The following is a 26,707-nucleotide window of genomic DNA, read 5'->3' as shown; positions in this document are numbered from 1 at the left end:
TGTCATATTGACAGCTGTCACCCGCACCATGCTCGAATTAAAATACTGTAGCTGTATGTTTGTTATCTATGCTCCGCCCGGCGGAGCTCCTACAATCACCTCGTGCAGCGCGCTGTATATGTCCGCGTCACTGTGCGCGTGCTCCGGGTCCAGGTTGTCTCGCAGGGCTCCCGCGAACAGCGCGGGCCGCTGCGGGAGCGCCGCCAGCCGCTGGCGCCACGCGCGGAGCCCCGCCTCGTCGGGAGTCACCCCGTCGACGGTGATGCGGCCGCTCGTTTTGCCGAGTCTGGAAATAACAGGGGAATGTTGGTTGTGAATAACAGGGTGTAACATTTAGATCGGTCAGTATGGGAAATTCTGAAACTATAAGACATACGAAGATCTGTTCCTAGGAACCATGTTATCGATTTTATTGTTTTTGAAATAATCATGTATGTAAGGAAGAACATATGTGGATTTCCCACTAACGTCGATAAGCCAAAGGCTACTAGAAACACAGGGAAGCTTAAATTTCCATCTTACAGACTGGCTAAAACCAAAGAGTCGTTTCTGGGAAATTGCATACGTTTTAATAAAATTCCAAAAAATATTATAAATGAAACAGATACAAAATTCAGATCTATTGTCAAGAAGACATTAATATCTAAGGCGTATTATAAAGTTAATGATTATATCATGGACAGGGATATTTGGAAATAATTCCGATCCGCATTAGCGATCCCTTCAAATAGCGAACCTACTGTGGTAAAAATAAAGTTGTGTTAAATACTTGTGATGTATACATATTATTTAATAATATTGTTAATCTTTTTAAAAATATATACCTCGTTGAGTTTCTTGCCGGATTCTTCTCAACAGATATTCTTATTCTTATTCTTATTCTTATTCTTATTCAGAGGTTTTTCCGAACCGGTGGTAGTTTTTTTTTTCGTCATTTATAAGTGCTGGTTATAGCCCAAATTGAATAAAGATATTTTGACTTTGACTTTGATTTTAGTAACAAGAAAAACTGCATTCATACATTAAAAAAAAATCGATATTCAAATAGAAATAATGTAACCTTTATTTTTCAAAACGACCAGGTTCGATTCCCGAAATGGGTACAAGTTTTTTTTAAATGTATGTCGGACTTTTTCATACTTTAGTTAAACGTATGGCAAACAAATAGATGGTAAACATCAATGAACGAGCGGAAAATATGAAAATTTGTCTAAGGTAAATTTTGTTTTTATATTGTTTGTTTGTTTATACTCTTTATTGTACAAAAAGCAAAAAAAAAGGTTACATAAAAAAAAGTAAAGTGTTAAGTACAAAGGCGGACTTATCCCTGCAGGGATCTCTGCCAGTCAACCTTTGAGTGGTAGAGGAGCAATCAAAAAACAAGCATCGACAAATAGAGCAAAACATTTGAATAAATATAAATGCATATGTAAACCTCAAATACCTAACTGTATACAATAAATATAGAACACATCTATAAAACATTAATATATCTATAACTAAATATAAAATAAAATACATAAATAACACAAGTATAAAGGATAATTACTTACTAAATAATCTAGTAACTATAGTGTGAGCCACAACTTCAATATCTCCCTGAACGAGTATACTGAGGAAGATTGTCGGACAGTGATATATACGGTACGGTATTCCCCAATCGTTGAAAACAAAGGTAAGATTGGTTTTTTGGAATCTTTTTGTATTTTTTATTTCAATTCCAAATTTTTACTTACAAATACAAAAAGATTCCAAAAAACCAATCTTAATTTGATTGCTTAGAAACGATATCTCTTGTCCGGGTGAGCGGTTAGTTCCAAAGGAATGCCGAAAAAGTTTGAGGGCTTACGGCATAGATGTCGCTAGCGTCGCTGCTTAAGTGACTAAGTAAGAAACACAAGCTGAGATATGAGGTGCATAGGGAAATTCGTGTCGGTACCGTTGACCATCAGTGGTGTAGCGGTATAGCACGCGGTACGGATTACCGAGGACCTGGGTTCGATTCCCAGTGATGGTCTTATTTTTCTGTTTTTTCTGTGCATCTATATTTCAGTTTGTATTTTCGAAAACAAAGGTGTTTGATCAGTGCGTGCTACCGGCTATGACGTATGCTTGTGAGACATGGACGTTGACTGCTGGGATAATCCACGAGTCGAAAGTGACGCAGCGTAACATGGAGCGAGTCATGCTCGGCATAACGCTACGCGATCGAGTCCGGAACGAGCTTATCAGAAAACGCACGAAAGTGGTCGATGTGGGGCATACAGTAGCGAAGCTGAAATGGGCCTGGGCCGGCGACACGACGAACGGTGGAGCAAGCGCGTTCTGGAGTGGAGACCCCGGCTAGGGAAAACAAATGTGGGCAGACCGCCTGCTCGATGGTCCGATGACATAGTGGAGACAGCAGGACCGGTCTGGAAGAGAGAGACGGACAGTCGATCCGGGTGGAGAAAGGCTGGAGAGGCGTATGCCCAACGGTGGGTGAAAACGCGCTGAAGAAGAAGAAGAGAAGAGATATATACGGTAGTATATTTATTTATACTTTTCGATACAAAGAACATATTTTTGCCATGGTAGGATACGGTGTCTCGTGTAACATTAACCCACCTGAACAGAGCCTGTATGAGCGAGCTCTTCCCAGCCCCTGTTCTTCCGACGACGGCCACCTTCTCCGCGGGTCGCACCGCGAACGTGACCCCCCGGATAGCGTACACGGGCTCCGGCACCTTGACGGGCTCCGTCTCCTTCTTAGGAGGCTTCTCGTATTCCAATGAGACGTCCTCGAAGGCTATTTCACCTGTGAAAATGTTTCATCATCATCATCATCTCAGCCGTAGGACGTCCAATGTTGGGCATAGGCTTACTCTGAGCGGCCGGGAAATTGTATGAAATTCCATTACTGTATAGTTTTTTTTTTACTTTTTAAATTCACGTTTTGGCTACGATAAGTCAATCTAAACCGCCTGACGATCAAATTCCTTCCACCTTTTTTTGGGTTTCGAGCCAAAATGGCAAAAACTGAACTATAAGGATAGTTTCGCCATGTCTGTCTTTCTGTCTGTCCGCGGCTTTGCTCAGGGACTATCAATGCTAGAAAGCTGTAATTTTGCACAGATATATATGTAAACTATGCCGACAAAATGGTATAATAAAAAAAAATTTTTTTAGAGTACCTCCCATAGACGTAAAGTGGGGGTGTTTTTTTTTCTCATCCAATCTTGTAGTGTGGGGTATTGGATAGGTCTTTTAAAACCATAAGGGGGTTGCTAAAACGATTTTTCGATTCAGTGATTTGTTTGCAAAATATTCAACTTTAAAGTGCAAAAGGAAAAAATCGTTTTAACTACATCAAAACTTTCTATTGGATCAAACGAAGAATATCTGACTTTTTATCACTTTTACCACAAGGTTTTGTATATATTTAAACAAAATATTACTTATTTTTTGTATTGAAACAGCGTCAGATAAGTGGACAACTTTTTGAGAATAGTCATACTTATATGCCTCTGCGGAAATGGCGATTCGTGGATTCGTATTTATTGACAGACTCAGCTACGCTTACACGAATTGCTTTTTCCCGACCTCTGCAATAATGTACTATTAATTCCATAGTATAAGGGTTCCGTTGTTTTCTTTTTAAGGAGAAAACTGAGAAAAATTATGATGTTTAGATAATTACCTTTGGCCGGCCAATGCTCGAAGTCCAGATTGGGATGGTTAGTTTTCAAAGCCTTCTCATTAACATCGACGGGGGTCTCTGGCTCCAGATTCGTGTATTCCAACATTCTTTCCACCTGCAAAAGAACATTATCTAAATACAGGCTGTAATCGTTAAGTGTAGCCACGCGATTATTCCGTAAATATAACAGACTACTCGTTGCCCGCCACTTCGTCCGCATAGAATTCGGTTTTCACTATCCCGCGGGAAGTATGGAATTTTCCGGGATAAAAACTGTCGTATGTCCTTCATCCCAGCCTATATTATTTATTTATTTATTTATTAAAAAAAAAAAAATACATTTGCACGGCATTACAGTGATAAACCAATACACCGAGAAACTTAAAATGAATACAATAAGTAAAGGCAGACAAAAATCACTTATAGATACTGGATTGTCTAGCATCCATCACCTCACAGTATCGCAAACATTCGGAGGACACATTTGACCAGCGCCCCGCGAGGAGATCACAGTCAGGTGCTGCCGCCAGCAGTGCGTTGAGCTGCGCCAGCGCGCGCGGCAGCGGCGAGCTCCTGCGTGACACCGTGCGCGCCGCTGGCACCGCCAGCAGCCCGCGTGCACGTGGACGGAGGGCTATCCGACCCACTTCAGGGACGTACAACCTCAGAGTCTGATTCACGAGTTCAGGGCAATCCGACGCACCACGCAAAATACTACAAGCGGTAACTAATAAGTTAAAGTTGCGCCTGACCTCCAACGAATTAAACTCCAGAGAGCCGAGTAAAAATTTGGTTGGATACATATAAGGATAATACCCGAACCTTTTTTTAAATAAAAACCTTAAGAAGGCTTTTTGGACCTTCTCTAACAATAATGAATATGAGTCTTCATGAGGACTCCAAATGATTGAAGATGCTTCCAGCTTACTTCTAACCAAAGCATAATAAACAAGTTTTATGACCAGTGGGTCGTAAAAGTCTTTAACGTTGCGAATAACGAAGCCCAAGCGCTGAAAAGAACTGATCGCAAGCGTCCGAATATGCTCGTGGAAGTTGAGGCGCATATCGAAAAGTACACCCAGATCCTTTACCGAGAATACACGCGCAATAGGCTCTGCTCCAAGAAGGTATTGAGCATGAAAGGGAACGGATGCACGCGTAAAGGTACCCACACAGCACTTGGACGTATTAAAGACCAGCTTATTCTTGGCACTCCACGTGACAACCGAAGCAACGTCTTCCTGTAACAAGCGGCAGTCCGCCTCTTGTTCTACCCCGCACGCTAACTTGAGGTCATCAGCATACAACAGACATTTAGAATGTTTAACAACGGACTGTAAGTCATTAACCATTATCACAAACAGGAGCGGGCCCAATATTGAGCCCTGGCTGACGCCAGATCGAGTGTGGTATGGCGCTGACACAAAGTATCCATGCCGAACATATTGCTGTCGATCACGTAGATAACTTGCAAAGAGAGTAAGCAACTTAGGAGAAAAGCCAATGTCATCCAATTTACCCAACAGCACATCATTATCTACGCGATCGAAAGCCTTTTTAAAATCAAAGTAGAGGACGTCAACCTGGACACCCTTATCGAGATGTTCAGAGATGAAGTCTCCCATAATAAGAAGATTGGTATTTACGGACCGATTTGCTCTGAAACCATGCTGCGAATCACTCAAAAATGGTTTTATTTGAGAAGATATTTCCCGGTGGAGTATGGACTCAAATAGTTTTGGCAGTGTTGAAAGAACAGCGATTGGCCTATGGTTTTCAACACTTCTATTGTCACTTGTCTTCGGGATTGGTTTAACTCTAGTTACTTTCCACATGTTCGGATAAGTTCCCGTGGAAAGTGCCAAGTTGAATAAAAAGAGTATAGGAGTTTTCAATTCCTCCATACATCCTTTAACAATATACGCTGGCAGGTTATCCGGTCCTATAGAGCTTTTTGGTTTAAGACGTCTAATACCTGCTTCAACCTCCTGCATAGATATTCTATTAATATGGACAAAGTTCGCCGAACGACCCTGTTGCAGTTTATTTCCCCGGACACGTCTCACATCAAGATAAGGAACATCTGCCAGGAATACACTGGAAAAGAAATCTGCAAAAGCTTGAGCAGCCTGAGGTCCAGCAAACTGTTTCCCATTAAACTCGACCTGAGACACAAATCCGCCCTTAGACCTGAGACTGTTCATGTGCTGCCAGAAAGATCGCGGATCGCTTTTTACTTTATTCTGAACTTCACGGATATAGACATCATGAGCAATGGATATTCGCTTCTTAATATTAGACCTAAGCTTAGCAAATTCTATATATTTAGACCTATCTTGAGTTGCCTTCCACTCGCGATGAAGGTTAGCTTTTAGTTTTATGTCACGTATCAACTCCGCAGTAAACCATACCGGAAATCGCCTACAAGGTCCATTCGGCCTGAACTTCCTGGGTATACACGCATCGAAAATAGCATAAATAATATCATAAAACTTGTTTACCGCGATGTTAACATCTTCGGATTGAAGAATTTCTTGCCAACTTTCTTTGGAGATGAGTTCATAGAGGAGCTCATAATCACCCTTTGCAAAATTCCAATCACGTCGCGAGTCCAAATTACTAGGATCCAATCGCTCTGAAGAGGGTCGGTGAGTGAGTTCGTCCACTGGAATCAAAATTTCAAGCGGCGGATGGTAGTCATCACGTTTAGGGACCAGTCCGCCACCCTCCATTTCGAGTACAGAGACACCGCGGTGTCGCTCCGATACAAGCACAACATCTAGCTTTCCACCATGCGCATTCCTCACCTCATTCGTCTCATACAAACCGCAAGCAGTTAAGAAATAACATAATAACAGGAAATACTATTAGACGTATACAAAGGGTTTAAATTTAGATCACCAACTATGATGACTACCCCCTTTAATGTGTCAATCCCGCGTTCCACTGTTTCGAACCACTGCATGTAAACTTCATCCGAGGCACTAGGAGGGATATACACTACACACAGAAAATAGGTGACAAGCCCTATTGTGAAAGTAACCCACAAATCCTCTCCAGTCAAAGTCTCCAAGTCTTGACGCCGTCGCATTTCCAGTCCAGGTCGCGCCGCAAGTAGCAAGCCACCTCCTCGTGATCCAGTGGCACGGTCTCGGCGGGCCACACTCCATCCATTGCAGGTTAACTCAGAGTCGTCAACGGCCCCTGACAGAAAGGTCTCCGTGACGGCTACAACATCACATTCCAGGGATACAAGATTCAGCCTAAAGAAATTCAGTTTTGTGTTAAGGCCTCTGACGTTCTGATAAATGACGTGCAGACTCATACTGGGTTCGGACCTCGGCTTGCACCTAAGGGCAGGAGAAGGAGTTCCGGTTTTGAGCTCTTCGAAATAACCAGGCCTTAACCCTAGCATTATCGGGCCACATTGCCGCAGACAGACACCTTTCGTAAACCTCAGGAGGTACGCCAATCTTAAACGACTTGTATTCACCCTTGGGCTTGAGTTCTTCGACTGTGCACCTGGAACCCGGGCAAACGGATAGTAAATACGCCCTCACATCATCCGCTCCAGAAACCATATTCCACAGGTGAATGTACTTCCGATATTCTACAGCTTTAAGTGAAGTTACCTCTGGACCCGCGGTACAGCGCACCGAAGAAAAACGCTTTTTCCGATAATGCACCTCCCGGAAAACACCCTCTGTGGCTTCGCCATCGACAGCGCCGTTAGCATCCCACGTTCTAGCGACGTCATCGTGAGGAGGTGGATTCGGCAGTATTTTCGGCTGCGCAGTATGTGGCGCCCCTCCAGGTGGTACCACTCGGGGATCTTCTACGGGGTTATCGGGATTTGATGCCTTCTTCCCTTTACGAGCCTTAGATATCCGCTTGGGCCTCGGATTGTTAGACTGATTTCCAGTATCCGATAATGGCTGCTCAGCCTCAGTGCACTCAGCCTCAGTGCACCTACAACTGCAGGTTTGTGCTACCTCCAGTTTCATAAGCCGCATGTTGACTTCCTCAAACTTCTTTGTACTTTCAGTAAGCGCATCCTGAAACAACACCATAGTCGACAGAGCATTTGCCAACTGTACAGTCAACAGGGACATTTCATCTCGAATAAGCCGCATTTCATGGGCAATCAATACCGGGTCCTCCGATGACTGCAGTATCGGTTGAGAGGAGTCGCTCTTATTTCTACACGAAATGTTTTTAATGGTAACAGGTGTGCCTACAGGAGTTTCGCAATTAGGTCCACCTTTCTTTCGTTGATTGCAGCACTCGGGGCACACCCATGTATCCTTCTGCACCGTCGTGAGCGTTTTTCCAGTACATAAGTAATGGTATAGCCTCCCACAGGCCGTCACCATACATTGCAGGTACTCCTCGCCGACAATTAGCCCCAGTGCGCACGCATGGCATGTCAATTCAGTACTATCGGCCCTTTTAGAAATAGATTTACTAGTTTGAGCCATTTCCATTGCGCTGGCGCACGGTAAATCTATAGAATAGACGAAACAAACAAGGCGTAGCACAGCGTAGCAGCGCAGGATCCGTAGAACACGGCGCCGTTGATTTTCGTAGCGCGTAGCACAGGCCGGCAGGCTCGGCGAACTTCGCTAGGCGTCGGTCCGGCAACACGGGTGAGCGAGAGGCAAATTATGAGAAGGCTCTCGTTTCCTCGAGGTGTAGTGCGGGGGGTCGCTTGCTAACGCAGCTCGGCTCGCGCGCGGTTTGCCGGATCGCAATTAAATGCAGTAAACAGCAGATTCGACGCACGCGACTATAGAAATTACGTTATATAAAAATAGTGGCGAGAATGGGTTCTCAAGCACACGTATTTTAGGAAATAAAAACAATAAGCACGTCCGTTATCAACTAAGTTTCGGACGAAAAAGTATATACGTCCACTGCTGGGCACAGGACTCCTCTCAGAACAAGAGGGCTTGGGCCATAGTTCCCACGCGGGCCCAGTGCGGATTGGGAACTTCACACACACCATTGAATTGCTTCGCAGATTTGTGCAGGTTTCCTCACGATGTTTTCCTTCACCGCAAAGCTCGTGGTAATTTCAAATGTAATTCCGCACATGAATTTCGAAAAACTCAGAGGTGCGAGCCGGGGTTTGAACCCACGACCCTCTGCTTGAGAGGCGATAGGTCAAACCACTAGGCCACCGCGGTTTATGCGTGATGAAGTAACAAATAAACAAACAGACTTACAAACTTTCGCATTATATTAGCGGGATATCAGAAAAGTTTAAACTGATATCGAAAGTATGTAACCCAATGCGTAAAATCACAGCAATAACTTTTAAATAGAATCCTTTAAATAAATTCATTTTACAAGCTTTCATTTAGTTTCAGCTGTCCCTTTGTTTGTGCACTGCCGTTTCGGCAAAGTATTTTTCGCCAAATTTCACTTCCCAAAAAACTTATCGCATTAGTTTATTTCCCAAACGAATCTTTAGCATATTTACATTTCGCATTTTATTCATTTGGTCAAATTATCATTTGGCATAATTTTACTTTGTCAAGTTTTATTACGACAAACGTTTATTAAGCAAACGTTTTCTTTTGGCTAATATTGTATTCCAAAAAAATGATTGTTCAAAATGACATTTCACACAAACCAACCACAGAAACCAACTGCTACCAGAAAAGTAGGTTAGGTTAGGTTAGAAGCGCGCCCCACGGAAACGAACTGCTCCCAGAAAAGTAGGTTATTATTTCATGCGATATTTTGGGAAGAGTACGTACGTTATGCCAAACGATTACATTTGACTATATAATACTTGGTAGGTAATATGAAACATGACTAAGTAATTATTTGTGAAACAATAATTTGCCAAAAAAAAAATTAACTGTAAAATTGCGATAACTTTTTTTGGCAAATGATTTTTTGCCAAATGATAATTTGAGTAAAATATTTTGGGAAACTTTGGGAAAAGTTTTTTGCCCATACATTAGTAATCCCCCGTTTGTTATTAGATCTTCAATCAAATCTTGCAGTTGAATTCGACCAACTTCCAGTAGTCGGATAACTTAAAATTTAGCATACGTATGTAAATAAATAAATAAATTGCGTTACAATACAATAATCTGATAGTGACATCCTGGTGGTCCGGCCAGGATCGTCTCCACAGGACAGAACTCTTCAACGGTTAATGGCATGGACTTGAAATTTGATATACAAATGTAGTTTGGGTGACAATGCAAGTAAAGTCGACAAAAAGTACAGTCAGCAAAAAAATCTTGTATTAAAAATATTTTTTTTTACCAAAAACTTGTTAATGGGTAAAAGGTGGCCAGTAATTGCCGATTTACCCTATGAACTCACCGATGTCATCTGATTCTCGACTTCTGCCGTCTGCCGCATGCCGTACTGGCACATGCCGACCAAACCGATCACCTGCGTTATGGCCAGACCAACGTTGCCACCGATCGTGTCTGAAAAAAAAAACAGTAGATTGTACAACGAGAGCATAAAACGAGCCATTTCACCCGAGACGTTCATATAGCCACCCTCGCCGTCACGTCGAGGGGAAAATAGGTTTAATGCTAGAGTTTTACACTCTGCTTTTCACTTCGATTGAGAGGATATGAAATAGCAACAGTGGAAACAATTGTTCACTTACTAGGTACCTTTAATTTTTCATGCATTGATATACTTATTATAATTATAATTATTAATATTTAGTTTTATTGATTAATTTCGTTTGATTTAATCAATTTGTAGTTCTACATAAAATAAAAATTATTAAATAAAATACATAGAAACTTTTTTGTTTGTGGCTTGTTGACACCTGATTGCCTTGGTCTTACACGATTTACTTTATGCACTAGAGCGTAAAAAGTGATTTTACATCGCCTAATATCCAGCATGAAAACGCACTGAACACATCCGATCACAATACGAGTAAAGTAACGAATGTCGATCGAATACGAAAAACATCAATGACGTTGTGTGATATCTGTAGGGCTTCTAAAAAATTCGCAAATCGAAGCTCGCATCGCATTGTCCATCCCACTCTCGCATGAAATAATATTAAATACCGACTTTACGAGCATGAGAAGTGAAAAAGTTTTTTTTTTAACGGTGTTCTACTGGTTGGCAAAGTCTTCACTTTTCTTCTTCCATTCGTCATTAGCTTCGGAAATAAAAAAAAAAGTTTTTTTTTTAAAGTCAATTAGTAAACGATTAGATAATTTCATAGAACAGATACCCCAACCCTCTACCTTTTCAGGTGTACCAACAACAACACACAAGCAAATATGCCTTTCTCGGTCTAATTTTGAATTTAAAAACCTTTGTAACTCTGTTCTATGTAAAGGTAACTTAGAAATTGTTTTTCCGTTCGATAAAATGAAATGTCAAGCTTAAAGCTATAAATTAAATTTAAAAAAACAGCCAAATATCGTAATGCACGAGTATTGTATTGTTATTATTACCTTCACTGGCGAAGAAGAAGAAGCTAAACGTGACGCACGCCAGATAGAGGCAGCAGATCATGTCCATCCAAAAGCCGAACGCTCGGTTCGTGTTCAGCACCAAAGTCCACGCTGAGCTGTGGAGATCCTGGGGGCAAATACCGGCCGCATCATTTTAAAAGTAAAATTTAGAGCGAATGAGTTAATGAGGATAGAACAACAGTGTCTGTCCGTCCGTCCGCGGCTTTGCTAGAGAGCTGTAATTTTGCACGAATATGTATTATGTATTATTATGTATGTATGTATTAAATTTATACACACCTGTAGTTTGTCGAACTCCCGCGCAATGATGACGGGCGCGGCGCGCGTCGACCGTATAGTTGTTAGACCGGACACCGTGGCCGTCGCGTGGTTTAAAGACTGGCTGCGTGCTGCAAAGGATATAGTTAAACTAGAGTTTACCCACGGCTTCGCACGCGTTAACTATTCGATCTGGTAGTTAGATAGAATTGAAATTCCGGGATTTCACAAAATTCCCCTGGTAATTCCCATAAATTTATATCGTGGTGTTCATGGTGGCTGTAACAAGACTCCAAACCCAGCGTATGAAATTTCAAGATTTTATCCACCCACATACTTACCCATGATAATATCGGCTAAAAGTGGCCTGTTTTATTCCAGAGGCCCAGCAATATACCAAATTTCATGACTTTAAGCCGAGCGGTTGTTATTTCGAGATTTTATCCCTATCTCGTAGGAATATCGAGATAAAAAGTAGGTTATAAACTATCTTTTTGCATATACTGGGTGATTACGGGTTTATCGGCAGGAGTGAAAGGGGTGATGGGGAGATTCACACTGAGCAACTTTTACTATGGGACCAGCCCAAAATCGCGAAAAAAAAACATCTAATCAAGATCGCTAACTATCCGAAATGTATGGAATAGCAGATTTTTTTTGCCATTTCGTGGCTGGTTCCATAGTAAAAGTTGCTCAGTGTGAATCTCCCCTTCACCCCTTTCACTCCGGCTTAGGACCCCGGAATCAACCCTGTATAGTAATAGTACCACGTGTTGCTTGTAAAGAAAAAAAAATCAACCGGAAGATTCTTTGGAGCTAAGTTTACACAAATCATTATAGCAAGGAACAGGAGCTCCGCCGGGCGGAGCATCGACTCACCTATGGCCTCGATCCTCTTGAGCTCCCGACTGGTACTGAGAGGAACAGGCCCGCATCAGGAACAGGAGGCACGCGACGAAGGCAGTGGGCAGGAGGAGCCACCAGTTCACCAAACATACCACTATGAGAATGGATACTACCTCCAGGAAGAACTGTGGACAGACATAACAATACAATCACCATCATCATCATCATCGCAGCCTATATACGTCCACTGCTGGGCACAGGCCTCCTCTCAGAATGAGAGGGCTTGGGCCGTAGTTCCCACGCGGGCCACTGTGGATTGGGAACTTCACACACACCATTGAATTGCTTCTTTCATTTTTTTTTCACCGTAAAGCTCGTGGTAAATTTCAAATGTAATTTCGCAATTTGGAAAAACTCAAGAGGTGCGAGCCGGGGTTTGAACCAACGATCCTCTGCTTGAGAGGCGATAGGTCGGACCGCTCGGCCACCACGGCTCCGGAAAAATACAATGCGATACAAATATTATACAGTCAACTACAAAAAGATCGATACGGTCCAAGTTACAAAAATATGTATACGCGTCTTTATTGACTGAAGATAATTTTTGGGTCTTGGATGTTTAATATGTATTAAGTACGTATTTGGGTCAATCAACTTTTTTACCGACACTAATCTGTCCGCGACATTTTTCAAACAATTGCAGATTTTTGTAAGCAATAATGTTTTTTCTGTAATTTAATAGATGGTGTACATGAATACATGCCATCCTACGTAAGTTCAACCTATTAAACTGTGTAATATCTTGTTAGAAGTACGATTTTTTGGTAACGTCAGAGACAATTTTGGTAACGCAGGAGACGGCCAATATTTATTTATTTATTATGGTCGTGTGTATTTTTGTAACTTTGGTCGTATCGATCTTTACGTAGTTGACTGTACAATAATGACACACCACTTTTTTTGTATAAAATAACCTTGCCAAATGCGAGTCGGACTCGCGCACCGACGGTTCCGTGCAAATTTGTAGGTGCCTATGAATACCCAGTGTTAATGAACTATAAATAATTACTTTGCTCACCCGCGACCTTACGATATCTACGTTTTTACAACAAATGTGTGTTCATGTTCATACAGCTCCTCCACCTCCACACTGTAAGAACACATCACACAAACCCAACTATCCACCGCCACACTATGCCGACCGGTTTCGAACTCAAACAGAGTTCATCTTCAAGGCAACGGTTTGTCTTACCCCGAGGCAGTCGACGAGGGCGACCGGCAGCAAAGTGTCCACTTGGCCCATGTCCTTGGAGAAGCGATTCAGGATCCGCCCGGAGGGGTTATGGTGGAAGAACCACATCGGCGCGTTGGTGACACCCCTAAGGAAGAAATGGATACAATCATTAACACGACTGAATGACTTAAGTGACCACTGATGACAAAAGTGACTAGTTATTACTAAAGTGTCTACTAATGACTGAAGTGTTTACTAATGACTAGTGGTTATCATCATCATCATCATCCCAGCCTATATACGTCCTACTGCTGGGCACAGGACTCCTCTCATAACAAGAGGGCTTGGGCCATAGTTCCCACTTGGGCCCAGTGCGGATTGGGAACTTCACACGCACTATTGAATTGCTTCGCAGGTTTGTGCAGGTTTCCTCACGGCAAAGCTCGTGGTAAATTTCAAACGTAATTCCGCACATGAATTTCGAAAAACTCAGAGGTGTGACTAGTGTCTGCTAAAGACTAAAGCGAACACTAGCGACTGAAGTTTCTACTATTGATTAAAATATCTACTAATAACTAAAGAGACTACTAACGACTGAAGTTTCTACTATTGATTAAAATATCTACTAATAACTAAAGTGACGACTAGCGACTGAAGTTTCTACTATTGATTAAAATATCTACTAATAACTAAAGAGACGACTAGTGACTGAAGTTTCTGATATTGTCCAAATTTTCTACTAATGACTAAAGTGACTATAAATGACTAAAGCTACTACTAGTGATTAACATACCTGCTTATGAATGAAGTGATTACTAGTGACCAAATTTTCTACTAATGACTAAAGCGACTACTATTCATAGTTTTCCAAGTGACCTGAACATGGTGTCGTGCAGCGCGACGGAGGCCCGGATGCACGTGTTGTAGAACAGGACGAGCTTGTTCCACGTGAACAGTATGCAGGTGCCGATCAGACTCGCGTACACGTACACGCATTGGTTGCGCGACAGGTTGAACAAGTTGCCTTTTACACTTGTGAAGTCCACCACTGGAAAAACAAACAAGCCGACGGTGAAAGAAGAAATGAGGGCTATCGCGAATGAATTCGCCGCTAGAGGCGCTAGTGTAGCGTGAGGTCTCCGAAATGTCAAATCTCATAGTTTTTGGGTGAGCTACGCGGGTTTATTTATAATTAGAATTTTTTGTGAATATTTTGCATTACCTGAAATTAATTATGGCAATTATGCGTTACGGGGCAATGAATGCCTGTGTTTTGACACAGTTTTCTTTTGGAAACTTTTGTCCTCCCTTTTTTTCCGAACAAAACGGGACTAAGCAACACTGTGGTTGCTGGATATTTTTATGGTACGGTTTTAAGGTGTTTTAAATATGATTTTAATCTAAACTTTGTTTTAACGCCCGTAATAACAGACTCTGAAAGCCACTCTTAAAAACCTCACGCAACAGTGCGCCATCTAGTGAGACAAAAAACGATAGCCCTCATTGACTAAGCGACATATTTTTAAGACGGTGTGTTATATATGGAAGAGGAAAATTTCATGTTCGGAATCAGTAAATTGTCCTCTGCCGTTTGAGCTGTCAAAATTTTCACAAAAATGTCGCTTAGTCAATTTCTCTTTTCAACCGTTGTCAACTATTACTATGCTGTTTCATGTCTTTTTATGTACAGTAAAGTGTTATACAATACAAACTACCCTGCTGTGACGCAATGGCATAGTGTTGCTATCAGCCGCCTGGGGTGGAAGAAAAATTTGCCGCCCTCTTGCTTAGATTTTGAAAAACAATATGCAAAACAAGAATATAATGTCAAACAAGATGTCATTATTTTACAATTCAATCATAAAAAGGGGAATCCCCGATTTCGTCACAGTACTTATAAGTGATGGAAAAATTCGTGCTCATTCTAATCGGCCCGTATCGTAAATTCAACCAAACTGTGAAATATATTAATAATACTTAATGATATTAATCAATTCAGTATTATTTATTATGGAATTTTGCCGCTGCCAAAAATTGCCGCAACTACGCTACGCCACTGCTGTGACGTCATTGCGACAAGAGTCCGGAGTCTAATTATGATGTCACTAACCTGGAGGTGGGGCTCCGGGCGTGTTATTCCTTATCGCGATGACGGCAGCGCTGTTCGCTTCTTCCATATTTACCCTGAAAAAAATATACGAAAAAAATACAATAACCAAATAATAAATAACCAAAATTCAAAGCGCTTATGCTGAGTGGTGACCTGTTTAGCGTCGTGTATGCCTTGTATTTGTTCTATGTTTGTTTTTATGACCTTAAATAAATGTATTTTCTTTCTTTCCTTCTTTCTTTTCTTTCAAAATATTTTCAAACATCATACTCTTCCAACAGGCAAGAAACATTCGACTTCCTCTGGGAAAAAATAATTTATCGCTATCCCACGGCAAGTATGCAGTTTTACGGGATAAAAATTATCCTATGTTTATCCTAGGGTCTTAAAACCAAACTGTGACTATATGTTACTAAAATAACTATGGCTATGACTAATGTGACTATGACGACGACTAAAGTGACTATGACGATTAATGTGACTACATAACTGTGACTTAAATGACTATGGCAATGACTAAAGTAACTACATGTGACTAAAATGACTAGAGCGACGGCTAAAGCGACTACGACTACGACTGACCACTCCTTGAGCCAGATGTCGGTGGACGAGTAGAACACCTGCGCCAGCACGAACAGCGCGAACATGAGCGTCATCGACCACCGGCTGCCGCCGCTCTTTATGTACGCTATGTACACGCTGTTGTCTACTGAGCCCTTGTGTTGAACTTCGCCTGAAAAAAAAAAGGTTTAACTTTATTTTATTTATCGCTGGCACGGAGCTGGCGCTGCCAAGAGCGCAGTCAGCGGTATCGGCAATTAATGACAGAATATTAGTTATAGACAATTTTACTCGCTAATGTGATGAAAAACATTGTATGTCGCACGCCCTCAGTCTTCGACTTCGGGCTTCTAATAGACTCTCGTTCGTAATTCCTTATTTACCGCCCTTAAGACACAATGTACTATTATCAAATCACTTAACGAACAAAACTTGGGCGTTCCAAGGGGGAAGACCTTTGTTGGACGTCTTCCAGCTGATTATGATGATGACTAAACAAATCTGATGAAATTAAAAACCGGCCAAGTGCGAGTCGGACTCGCGCACGAAGGGTTCCGTAGCGTCTATACAACATTCATTAGATATTAGCAAAAAACGGCAAAAAATCGCGTTTGTTGTATGGGAGCCCCCTTAAATTTTTTTAGCGGTCACAGTTATACATAATTTGTGAAAATTTCAACTGTCTAACTATCACGGTTCATTGGATACAGCCTGGTGACAGACGGACGGACAGCGAAGTCTTAGTAATAGGGTTCCGTTGGCACCCTTTGGCTACGGAACCCTAACGTGTGGCGTGTGGCCTTTTTTTGCTAATTTCCAGATTCAGGGATTTGATCAAAATGACATTCATAAAATGGTTTGCTATTTTTAGCATTCTGCGTTATTTCGTTATATCTCAGTTTTGTTCAAATATCTATTAAAGCCACTTCCCTGCGCTATACATATAACAAATGTCGCCTTTCCTTCTTGATGATAAAATTCCAAATTCTGATTAGAATGTGACGGGAGGGGGTTGGTCCGAAAGAGTTCTGTGATATGATCGCTTACCTTCGTAAGTTGGATCCAAATTGTTGTCCAAGTCGAGATTGAATGACAGCTGGGACGCCTCCGACATAGAGCGCTGCGACCTTAGTTTGTGACTGTGTTCCTGTCACCAAATTAATACATTAAATTCTACTAAATGTATAAATCAAAAAAAAAAACTAACCTAAGACAATTTAACTAAATGCTTTTTTCATGTGTTAGTCTTTTTACCTCAAAAGCATAAATTCCTCGTACCGATTCATCGAATAGCATTTCACTTCGAGCTAACAAAATTTTTCGCGTAGCTTTTTGGGTCGATCAACTTTTCCCTGTACCGCGTTGCCATGGTTACGTCCCCTGTACAACTCTTTAAAACCACGAGTTTTTCCATGTTTTCTGCGGTTATAATTCATAGAGCGTACATTTTTGTCCTAGTTACAAGCCTTTAGGAGATATGATGGTTGTGAGGATAACTCCTAATAAAAGATGTTGCGCGTGTTAGATGGTATAACAGAAGAGAGAGTTTCAATCAATCGGGTTTTCATCTCGGCCCATGCGAAGTAGGGGGCGGGGATGCCGCTCGGGGTTTTTGCCCCTTTCGGCGGAATCAGGCGCCGACCACAAATATGGCCGGGTCAATGGAGTTAGGCCATTTCTGGTCCCAGTGGTGTAATCCGGTGTCATCTTCAGCCGCTAGCGAGATCGAGCCCGCCGGATGGGACCCCGTTCGGGGAGGTCCAGCGAGCGATCGTCAGCCAGCGGCAAAGAAGAGAGAGTTTATTTACAAAAGATAATTTATATACAAAAATTAAACTTAGAACTAGCGAGTGTATCCGCGAGTTGGTTGATGGGCGTGTCCTCCTCTCGCTCGCATATATAAAACAGGACGCGCCAAAGCTTCCTTAGCGTCACGTGCCCGGAATACCAGAGGGAGGCGAGGCACAGGACGGCGGGAGTCGCGCCAAGAACGCGCGCGCGCACTGAAAACCACCACGGCACGACACCCATCGGCGCTACCCAAAGCGCCGTAGAAACGGGCAACGCCCCCAACTCCCTCATGGCGGCGGCCAATGACGGGAAAGCCCCGCCTACAAAAAGGCGTAGAAAACGCGCGGGAGGAAGAAGAAAGCCTCCGCCCCAGAGCTGCGTAAGAAGGAGCCGATCTCAACGGCACAACCCGCGTCGCGCCGACAATCGGCCGCACCGGAGGTAGCCGCCCCTGCAAAGGGGAGAGTGAAACCGGCAGCGGAAGTCGACGACGGCGAGCGCGGGTCATCCAGGAGCTGATCCAGGTCCTCCAGGAGCTGCTCCAGGCCTACCAGGAGGGACAGGACCCCGTCCCGATTATCCTGAGACGGCTGGCCGATCTGTATGAACAGAGAGACTAGCTCGCTGAGGAAAATCCCCCTGGGAGGCCACCCACACCGGACGTGACACCGTAGTGAGGCCGCAAGGCCTGCACGCCCCAGCGACCCGGCCATATTTGTGGCCGGCGTATGAAGCCGCTGAAAGGGGCAACAACCCCGACACAGCATCCCCGCCCCCCTGCTCCGCAGGGGGCCGAGATGATACCTTGATTGATTGCTTCCTTATTTCTCCGTAGTCCATCGTAGCGTGCGGAACAAAACTGCGAGAAAAAACTGCGCGCACCGCAGTCGTCTCTAGCCTCCGACGCGAGCGCACGCCTGAATCACTGTCTCTGTAAACTGACGTCGATCTCGTAATATCGTTCTTTTCAGAACGAATATTGTTTCTCTAATCAGCGTCAATCCATAACGTCGGCTATCGGCTACAAGCCCATTATTTAATGGACAATCTCCTAAGCACATTAGTAGCATATATCATTACAGTTTTTTTAAGAAACTCTGTCATTGTTGTCTGTTGGGCAACGGGACAGAATAACAAACAAGAAAAAGTTGACCGACCCTTTTACATTAGTCTAATTAATTTGTAGCATCTCAATTAAGATTGGTTTTTTGGAATCTTTTTGTATTTTTTATTTCAATTCCAAATTCCAAATTTTTACGGGATGACCGTAAAAGTAAAAAATTGGAATTGAAATAAAAAATACAAAAAGATTCCAAAAAACCAATCTTAATTTGATTGCTTAGTAACGATATCTCTTGTCCGGGTGAGCGGTTAGTTCCAATGGAGTGCCGAAAAAAGTTTCTCGATGAAGTGGCTAAATAAGAAACAAACAAGCTGAGATATGAGGTGCATAGGGAAATTCGTGTCGGTACCGTTGACCATCAGTGGTGTGGCGTTATAGCACGCGTACGGAATACCGAGGACCTGGGTTCGATTCCCAGTGATGGTCTTATTTTTCTGGTTTTTCTGTGCATCTATATTTCAGTTTGTATTTTCAATTGTAGCATCTCATTTTTCGTGTAGTACTCCAGACGTATTTCGCCGCGATCTATGTTTGCGTGGGACTATAATTAATTTGACGCGTTAATTGATGTTTGCACTACAATACACTAATACACGATCGAGGTGAAATGCGACTAAAATTTATAGCAAATATAAAAATAAACTATTGTGACACAACACTATATTAATACGATCGAAGTGAAATGCGATTCGGTGAAACGCTGCAAGGAATTTATGCATTTGAGGTAAAGAACTAACAAATGGCTTTTTTTTTGCTAACTATAATAATAGTACATTACTGCAGAGGCCATGAAGTAAGGGATTGATGGACGAGTTCGGGGTAGACGTTCGGGTACGGGGTAGGATAAAACGAGTCCAGCAATCCCTGTTCTGGCCGAGGTTTGTATAGTGCTTTTCTCAAACAATGTGAGGAAATATTTCATTCATCCATGTCCGTCCGTCCGTCCGTCCATCCATCCATTTTCCTTTGTCAGTTTAATGTCAGTAAGCAAAATTTAAATAGTTAGAGCAGCGGACAATAATGGATTTTCATACATACTTCATGGCCTAGGCCAAGAAGTTATGTAGGGAGGTGGTAGGGAGCCATAAATGAGAAACTTCATGTCTCCATTTCGTGACATTAACGCATACATTTCCGAGCATGTTTGAGAAATAATCATTTATTTATAGTGTAAATATCATTGTGATGTACAGTTATTTCTACTAAAAAAAGTTTATTCTGCAAGTAGGCCGCAAAGGGCTCTGTTACATGACATTTTTTTATACTGCCGACGGTTTCAGAAAACCTTTAGCTAAATATCTAATATTAAAAATGTTAGTATATGAAATGTATCGATCATGATAAAAATTACACAAACTATGTGTACTAAAAAGTTAAAAACTATTATACTGTATGAGGCACTTGTTCCACCGCCGACGATGAGCGAGAAGCGAGCAGAGCGAGTAACTAGAAACGAGTGGGCGAGCAGTGAAAAGCGAGTGTTCGAGCACGACGGGCGATTACTCGCTCCACTCGCTCGAGCCGGGCGGCCGCCAAGCTAACAGCGCTGAGCGAGTATCGCTGAGCTAGTTTTATAGCTCAGTGAGTTTTATAGCTCTTGTCGCTGCGACAAAAGATGTAAGAGCGAGTTCTCGCCGGCAGTGTGAACCGCCAGCGATCAACTATTAATATATATCTCTTTTACTCACACAGGATCTTATATCTTTTGTTCGTTTCTTGAGCGAGAAAATAGTCGATAGCCATTCGTTTCCTCGCCGGCGGTGAGACAACTGCCTGACACAGACAATTTTTCGAGTAACAGCTACTCTAACTTAGTGACTGAACTATAATACGAAATATTATTTCATACAAAGTGACATACGCTTCTTTTGGCTTCGGCTTTGTAGTTATCTGTAGTTGTTATAACGTTGTACAATACCTTAGGAATTAAAGTATCAATTAATTATAATATTGTTATTTACCAACAAATAATATAGGTAACAGGGTAATTTTTCTTAAATTTACCCGTTAGTTTTCAGTAAAATTAATATTTTGGAATACTTTGCCCACCGGTGTGAGGGCAAAGTATTCCATTATTCTCTGCATTGTGACCGGAAAATCTAACCGAACAATCTAACCAACTTAGGACTTAAGCTCCATTTAGACTATACGAGAACTTGCATGCAAGTTTCACTGCATTGCGGTATTTGTTTATGATCAACTGAATTAATTGTTCCCCAATAGTCTGTGATGTAATGCAACTTCTTGGATGGCTCATTTAGACCATTGTAGGCTTTAGTTGAAAAACCGCCGACATCATCATTTCTAAGTTCAATATTTCAAAACGGCTTCGATTTTAATAACACTTAGCTAAAAACCATATCACTAGCTTTTTAAAAAACTATGTCAAAATTAGAGCTGTGATGAATGACACATAGCGGTCAAACTAACAACACCTCTCTTTTTGTGCCGGGGTTAATAATTAAGCTATCACTTACGATAGCCAGGTAGTAGTGAGCTACATTTTCGGTCTCTTTTACACTTATTACTATCGGGTGAGACAGAGGCCGAGTGACAGTTAGTTTTATATCAATTCTTTTATGTCACTACACTCTTGAAAGAGCGATTGATGTCGTTCAGGTTCAGGTGTCAGTCTAGTGAACCTTCACAACGACTTTGAGATCAGAAAAAAATATCGCCACACTAAGGGCGGTTTCAGATCAGCGTTTTATTCACGCGTATAAGCTGATTCTGGAAGCGCGTATACAAGCGTAGAGGTGCTGTTTAGTTTTCTTCGAGCGTTGAACACGCAGGAATATGAGTGTGCACGCGCGTTCGGTTCAATCTAGTGTGCGTGTATGCGAATATGCCTAAAACGACACAGAAAAAAAAGCTAAACGCTAGTCTGAAACCGCCCTAAGATACGGAAAATAAAGGGGTGGGCAAAGTTACCAAGATTTATAAGATTACAATCCTATAAATCTTGGTAACTTTAGATCTTACAAGACCAACTTACCACGCTCTCCTGTTTCTCATAGACAACGGCGTTCTGCTTCTGCTTTTGTTCTTCGTTCTTTTCGCCCATTTCTATGAGGGTCTCGAACTCTGGCACGCCGTTTTGCAGCTCGTGGTACGTACCTTGGGCTACGATCTGCGTATAAATTAAATTAAAACAATTTAAATTAAATAGTCTCAGTGAATGTCGTGAGTGTCGTAGTTCTAGTTCACAAAAAGCACTTTCGCCTTTGTAGCATCATTCTATACGTATACTCAGCGGCAGGAGTTTTTGCCCACTCTACACGCAAAATTACTTACTACTGCATACATTTGAGGGGCAGATTCAAGAAAGATCATATTCTTATTAATTTTGTACGCCTATTTTTAGGTAGAAAGTGGAGATCCAGAATATTTTTAAGATCATTTATACACCTGCTTTCAACAAATAAATTATTCTTCTGATTATTATTATTACGTACCTTGCCCGAACGCATGACGCACACGTTGTCCGCATGGCGCGCGTATTGCGCGTGATGCGTCACCAATACAGTCGCCTTGTGCCGGAGGAAGCCGCGGATACATTCTTCGTAGATCGCTTGCGCTACCTGCGAAACACAAGAACTGAAGTGTCATCATCCCAGCCTATAAACGTCCACTGCTGGGCACAGGCCTCCTCTCAGAACAAGAGGGCTTGGGCCATAGTTCCCACGCGGGCCCAGTGCGGATTGGGAACTTCGCACGCACCATGGAATCGCTTCGCTGGTTTGTGCAGGTTTCCTCACGATGTTTTCCTTCACCGCAAAGCTCGTGGTAAATTTCAAATGTAATTCCGCACATGAATTTCGAAAAACTCAGAGGTGCGAGCCGGGGTTCGAACCCACGACCCTCTGCTTGAGAGGCGATAGGTCAAACCATTAGGCCACCACGGCTTCTAACTGAAGTGTAAACGAACTAAAAACTTTGCCCATCCGCGACCTTGGCCTATACGACGAAGTGCAAAATTTGAACTTGTTGTCTTGCCGTCCCGCTGACGTTTATAATATTTAATACGAGTGAGAGGGACGGTATGGTGCGAACTTTGATTTTCGAATTTCGTAGTAGCCCCCTTGAGGTGTACACGAACTCAATTTTGCAGGTGGTAGGACCTTGTGCAAGGTCCGTCGCTAATCCTGCCATGAAGCAGCAGTGCTTGCACTGTTGTGTTTCGGCGTGGAGAGTAAGACAGCCGGTGAAATTACTGGCACTTGGGGTATCCCATCTTAGACATCTAGGTTGGCAACGCATCTGCAATACCCCTGGTGTTGCAGTGCAGGTGTCTATGGGCGGTGGTGATCTCTTACCATCAGGAGACCCACTTGCTCGATAAAAAAAAATACTTTGCCCGCCCGCGACCTTATGACAGCTACGTCTATACAACATGTGTGTTCATGCAGCTTCTTCACCTCCTCACTGTTACTACAAATAAAGTAAGACTAAATATGACGGTTTGGCGGCATAATATGTACATTTGTGTATTTAGAAAGTAGTAATATTTTGTAACGGCAACTATTAGTAACTAAATTCAACAGCAGTATTATGTGTATTATAACTCTAACAGGTTATAATACTCCGCAATTCGTTGTCTATATATAACTTAGATATTTTTTGGAAACTATAGGTCTACATATTATGCAAATTTTACCAACTAGGCGAGTGAGGTGACATTTCCTATGAAATTTGTTCCACTGCATCGAATGAGACCATACCAAAACTTATAGGATCAATATTTTGCGACATATGAAGGATTATGTTGAAAACAGAATATTTTTCTTTTACCTCGGCCAATTTTGGTTTTAAGCAACAATATAGGCTTCTCAGTATCACATCTTAAGAAACTATTGATGGTAAGTGATGTTTAAATAGTTCTATGTTTTCGACAAATACCCTTCATATCTAGCAAAATATTAATCCTATAAGTGTGGGTATGGTCTCATTCGATTTAGAGCAAAAAATTACACTAAAAAAGCCACCTCACTAGGTCAATTGGTGTCAATTGTCCCACGATATTATTATTATAATAAATTACGAGTCTCACCTTAGCGTCTACAGCTGCCAACGGGTCGTCTAGCAAGTAGACGTCGGCGTGTTGGTAGACGCAGCGAGCGAGGGAGATCCTGGCGCGCTGGCCGCCGGAGAGCGACGCGCCTGGGGAACAGCGGGTGTCGTGAGTAGTGACAACTTTGCCCATGGGCCATTAAATCGAATAAATGTCGGTGTATTGGTGGATGCAGCGAGCGATAGAGAACCCAGCTTTGTGTCAGAGAGAGACGCATCTGGGGAATAGTGGGTGTCGTGAGTAGTGGCAACTTTGCCCATGGCCAATTAAATCAAATAAACGTCAGTGTATTGTTAGATCCAGCGAGCGAGAGAGAACCTACCGACTATCTACCAGAGAAAGATACGGCAGGAGGGTAGTGGGTGTCGTGAGAAGTGGCAACTTTGCCCATAACCCGGATAACTCATATCTGACATCGAGTTTAGCTCGACATGTTTCGGGCTAACTCGTAGCCCTTGTTCACGGAGCACACGCCACAGGGCTGCTGCAAAACTTGCACTGCTCTGCACTGCGCGCGCGACCTCTCAGCTCAGTCATGAGTCTAGTGAGGGCCTAGTGGTTTGACCTATTGCATCTCAAGCAGAGATTCGTGGGTTCAAACCCCGACCCGCACCTCTTGAGTTTTCCGAAATTGATGTGCGAAATTACATTTGAAATTTACCATGAGCTTTACGGTGAAGGAAAACATCGCGAGGTAACCTGCACACGCCTGTGAAGTAATTCAAAGGTATGTGTGAAAATCCCAATCCGCACTGGGCCCGCGTGGGAACTATGACCCAAGCCCTCTCATTATGAGAGGAGGCCTGTACCCAGCAGTGGGACGTAAGTAGGCTGGGTGTGGTGGTGTAAGTCGTGAGTTATTCGAGTTTTTTCACTATGAGCGTCTCCGGTAGTTTCATGTTCAATTTTGCCCATAATCAATAGGACATAAACGCTTTCTGTCAAAGAGAGTTGTGGCTGGACAATATTAAGTGTTAAGATATGAGTACAGTCGATTTCATAAAAAAAATGTAATTCCGCACATGAATTTCGAAAAAGTCAGAGTTGCGAGCCGGGTTTTGAACCCACGACCCTCTGCTTGAGAGGCGATAGGTCAAACCACTAGACCACCACGGCTTCGATCGCTCGTGCGGCCGTAACTCCATATGATCTTAATCCATAAGACTCAAAATTAATAGTGTTCACATACCGATATAATCTATTTGAAGCCTTAACAATACTTATGGGCTAGACTGTGAAAAAAAATTGGCGCAAAAAAAGTCTTATCTTGCTCTATACAGGGTTAAGCAAAATTATGTGAAATGACAAATGACTCTTATGCCAACTACATTTTATGCGAAGTGATTATTCTTGGAAAAATGTTTTATGGGAAACGTGTTATGCCAAGTGGGTTTCGAGCACACAAGATTAATGACAGACCCCACTCAATTTAGATGATTGCGTTCTACAAATCATGATTAAAAATAACCTTTTGCTTGTGAAATCAAAAGCAGTCGAGATAAAGAGAGATAATTCAATATCGTTACCTCTTTCTCCAACGACGGTCTTGTCTCCATGCGACAATATTTCCAAGTCGCTCTTCAGCTGACAGCACTTTATGACTTGCTTGTACCTTCTGAGATCCATGTCTTGCCCGAAAAGTATGTTTTGTCGTACCTGAGAACAATATCTTAAATGACTGACTGATGCATTATAATCACCAGAATCTTGGAGCTAGAAAGCGTAAATTTTAAAGCTTCAAAGTCGACTATTGAGTACTAGCGACCCCTTGCGATAACTAAACTACTGTCAAACCACTAGACGACTGTCGACCACTGCGACCCTGTCTACCACTAGGCCGCTGTCGACCACTGGGCAACTCACCGAAGCCTCAAACAGCCACGGGTCCTGCGCGGCGTACGCGACGACGCCATTCGCCTCCAGCCGGCCCTCGCTCGGCGACAGCTCTCGCAGTATGCCCAGCAGCAACGTAGACTTGCCCGCGCCCACAGTGCCCAGTATAGTGGTCAGGGTCTCGGGTTTTATCTAGAAAAAAAAAACTAAGGTCAGGTGCAGTCGAGAGAATGTCGGTATAGGTAGTGCCACGAGAGTTGAAGTGAATGATTTGACACACAGCTACAAAAATAACTGATTGCACAAAAGAAAAATGAATGAAATTAATGATTTGGTAGTTGATTGCTGGACATCTGGAATAACACAGGCTACTTTTACCCCGAAATTCCCACAGCATAGGGATAAAATCTCGAAATAACAACCATAGGGCTTAGCCAAGAAAACTTGGCATGCTTGTCTTTAAGAGCGTTTATACCTGCTCAGCTGGCAACGTTGCATTTTCAAACAAACTCAAACTCACAACATTTATTGACAAGAAAAACACACTACATCACAACAAAAACACAGTAAAAACATAAATAGGAAAAGAGAAGAAAATAAGAGATATTGTGCTGTAGTGTGATGCCAAAAGGACTCAGCGCTCAAGGGCTCAGTTTTCGTTACTTTTTCTCGATTATTCCATAAAAATTGAATGAAAATTAAAAATGTTGTCGGATATAACTGTTC

At 42.4% G+C, this 26,707-nt stretch overlaps 2 protein-coding genes across 3 annotated transcripts in view; one reads left to right on the top strand and one right to left on the bottom strand.

Annotated features, from left to right (window-relative positions):
* The window catches only part of LOC141443917 (probable multidrug resistance-associated protein lethal(2)03659), a 53,786-nt gene that overhangs the window by 13,364 nt on the left and 13,715 nt on the right, over positions 1–26,707 (bottom strand). Inside the window, 18 exon segments of the mRNA XM_074109296.1 lie at positions 100–286; positions 2,608–2,797; positions 3,680–3,794; positions 10,022–10,131; positions 11,134–11,260; positions 11,434–11,543; positions 12,292–12,337; positions 12,339–12,443; positions 13,511–13,637; positions 14,369–14,540; positions 15,603–15,676; positions 16,185–16,335; positions 17,211–17,310; positions 22,073–22,207; positions 22,533–22,658; positions 24,128–24,237; positions 25,675–25,804; positions 26,012–26,173. Coding sequence (XP_073965397.1) covers positions 100–286; positions 2,608–2,797; positions 3,680–3,794; positions 10,022–10,131; positions 11,134–11,260; positions 11,434–11,543; positions 12,292–12,337; positions 12,339–12,443; positions 13,511–13,637; positions 14,369–14,540; positions 15,603–15,676; positions 16,185–16,335; positions 17,211–17,310; positions 22,073–22,207; positions 22,533–22,658; positions 24,128–24,237; positions 25,675–25,804; positions 26,012–26,173 — 2,277 coding nt within the window.
* LOC141443926 (juvenile hormone esterase-like) overlaps positions 24,417–26,707 on the top strand; it is a 142,233-nt gene continuing 139,942 nt past the window's right edge. For both annotated transcript variants that reach the window (XM_074109333.1, XM_074109329.1), the window contains exon 1: positions 24,417–24,429. The gene's annotated coding sequence lies outside the window, so the exon portion shown is untranslated. The remainder of the gene's footprint in view (positions 24,430–26,707) is intronic.

This window comes from Choristoneura fumiferana, chromosome 28 (assembly GCF_025370935.1).
Source record: "Choristoneura fumiferana chromosome 28, NRCan_CFum_1, whole genome shotgun sequence".
In the NCBI taxonomy this organism is placed as follows: domain Eukaryota; kingdom Metazoa; phylum Arthropoda; class Insecta; order Lepidoptera; family Tortricidae; genus Choristoneura; species Choristoneura fumiferana.
The sequence above is the reverse complement of the archived record's forward strand: the minus strand, read 5'-3'. Positions and strand labels throughout refer to the sequence as shown.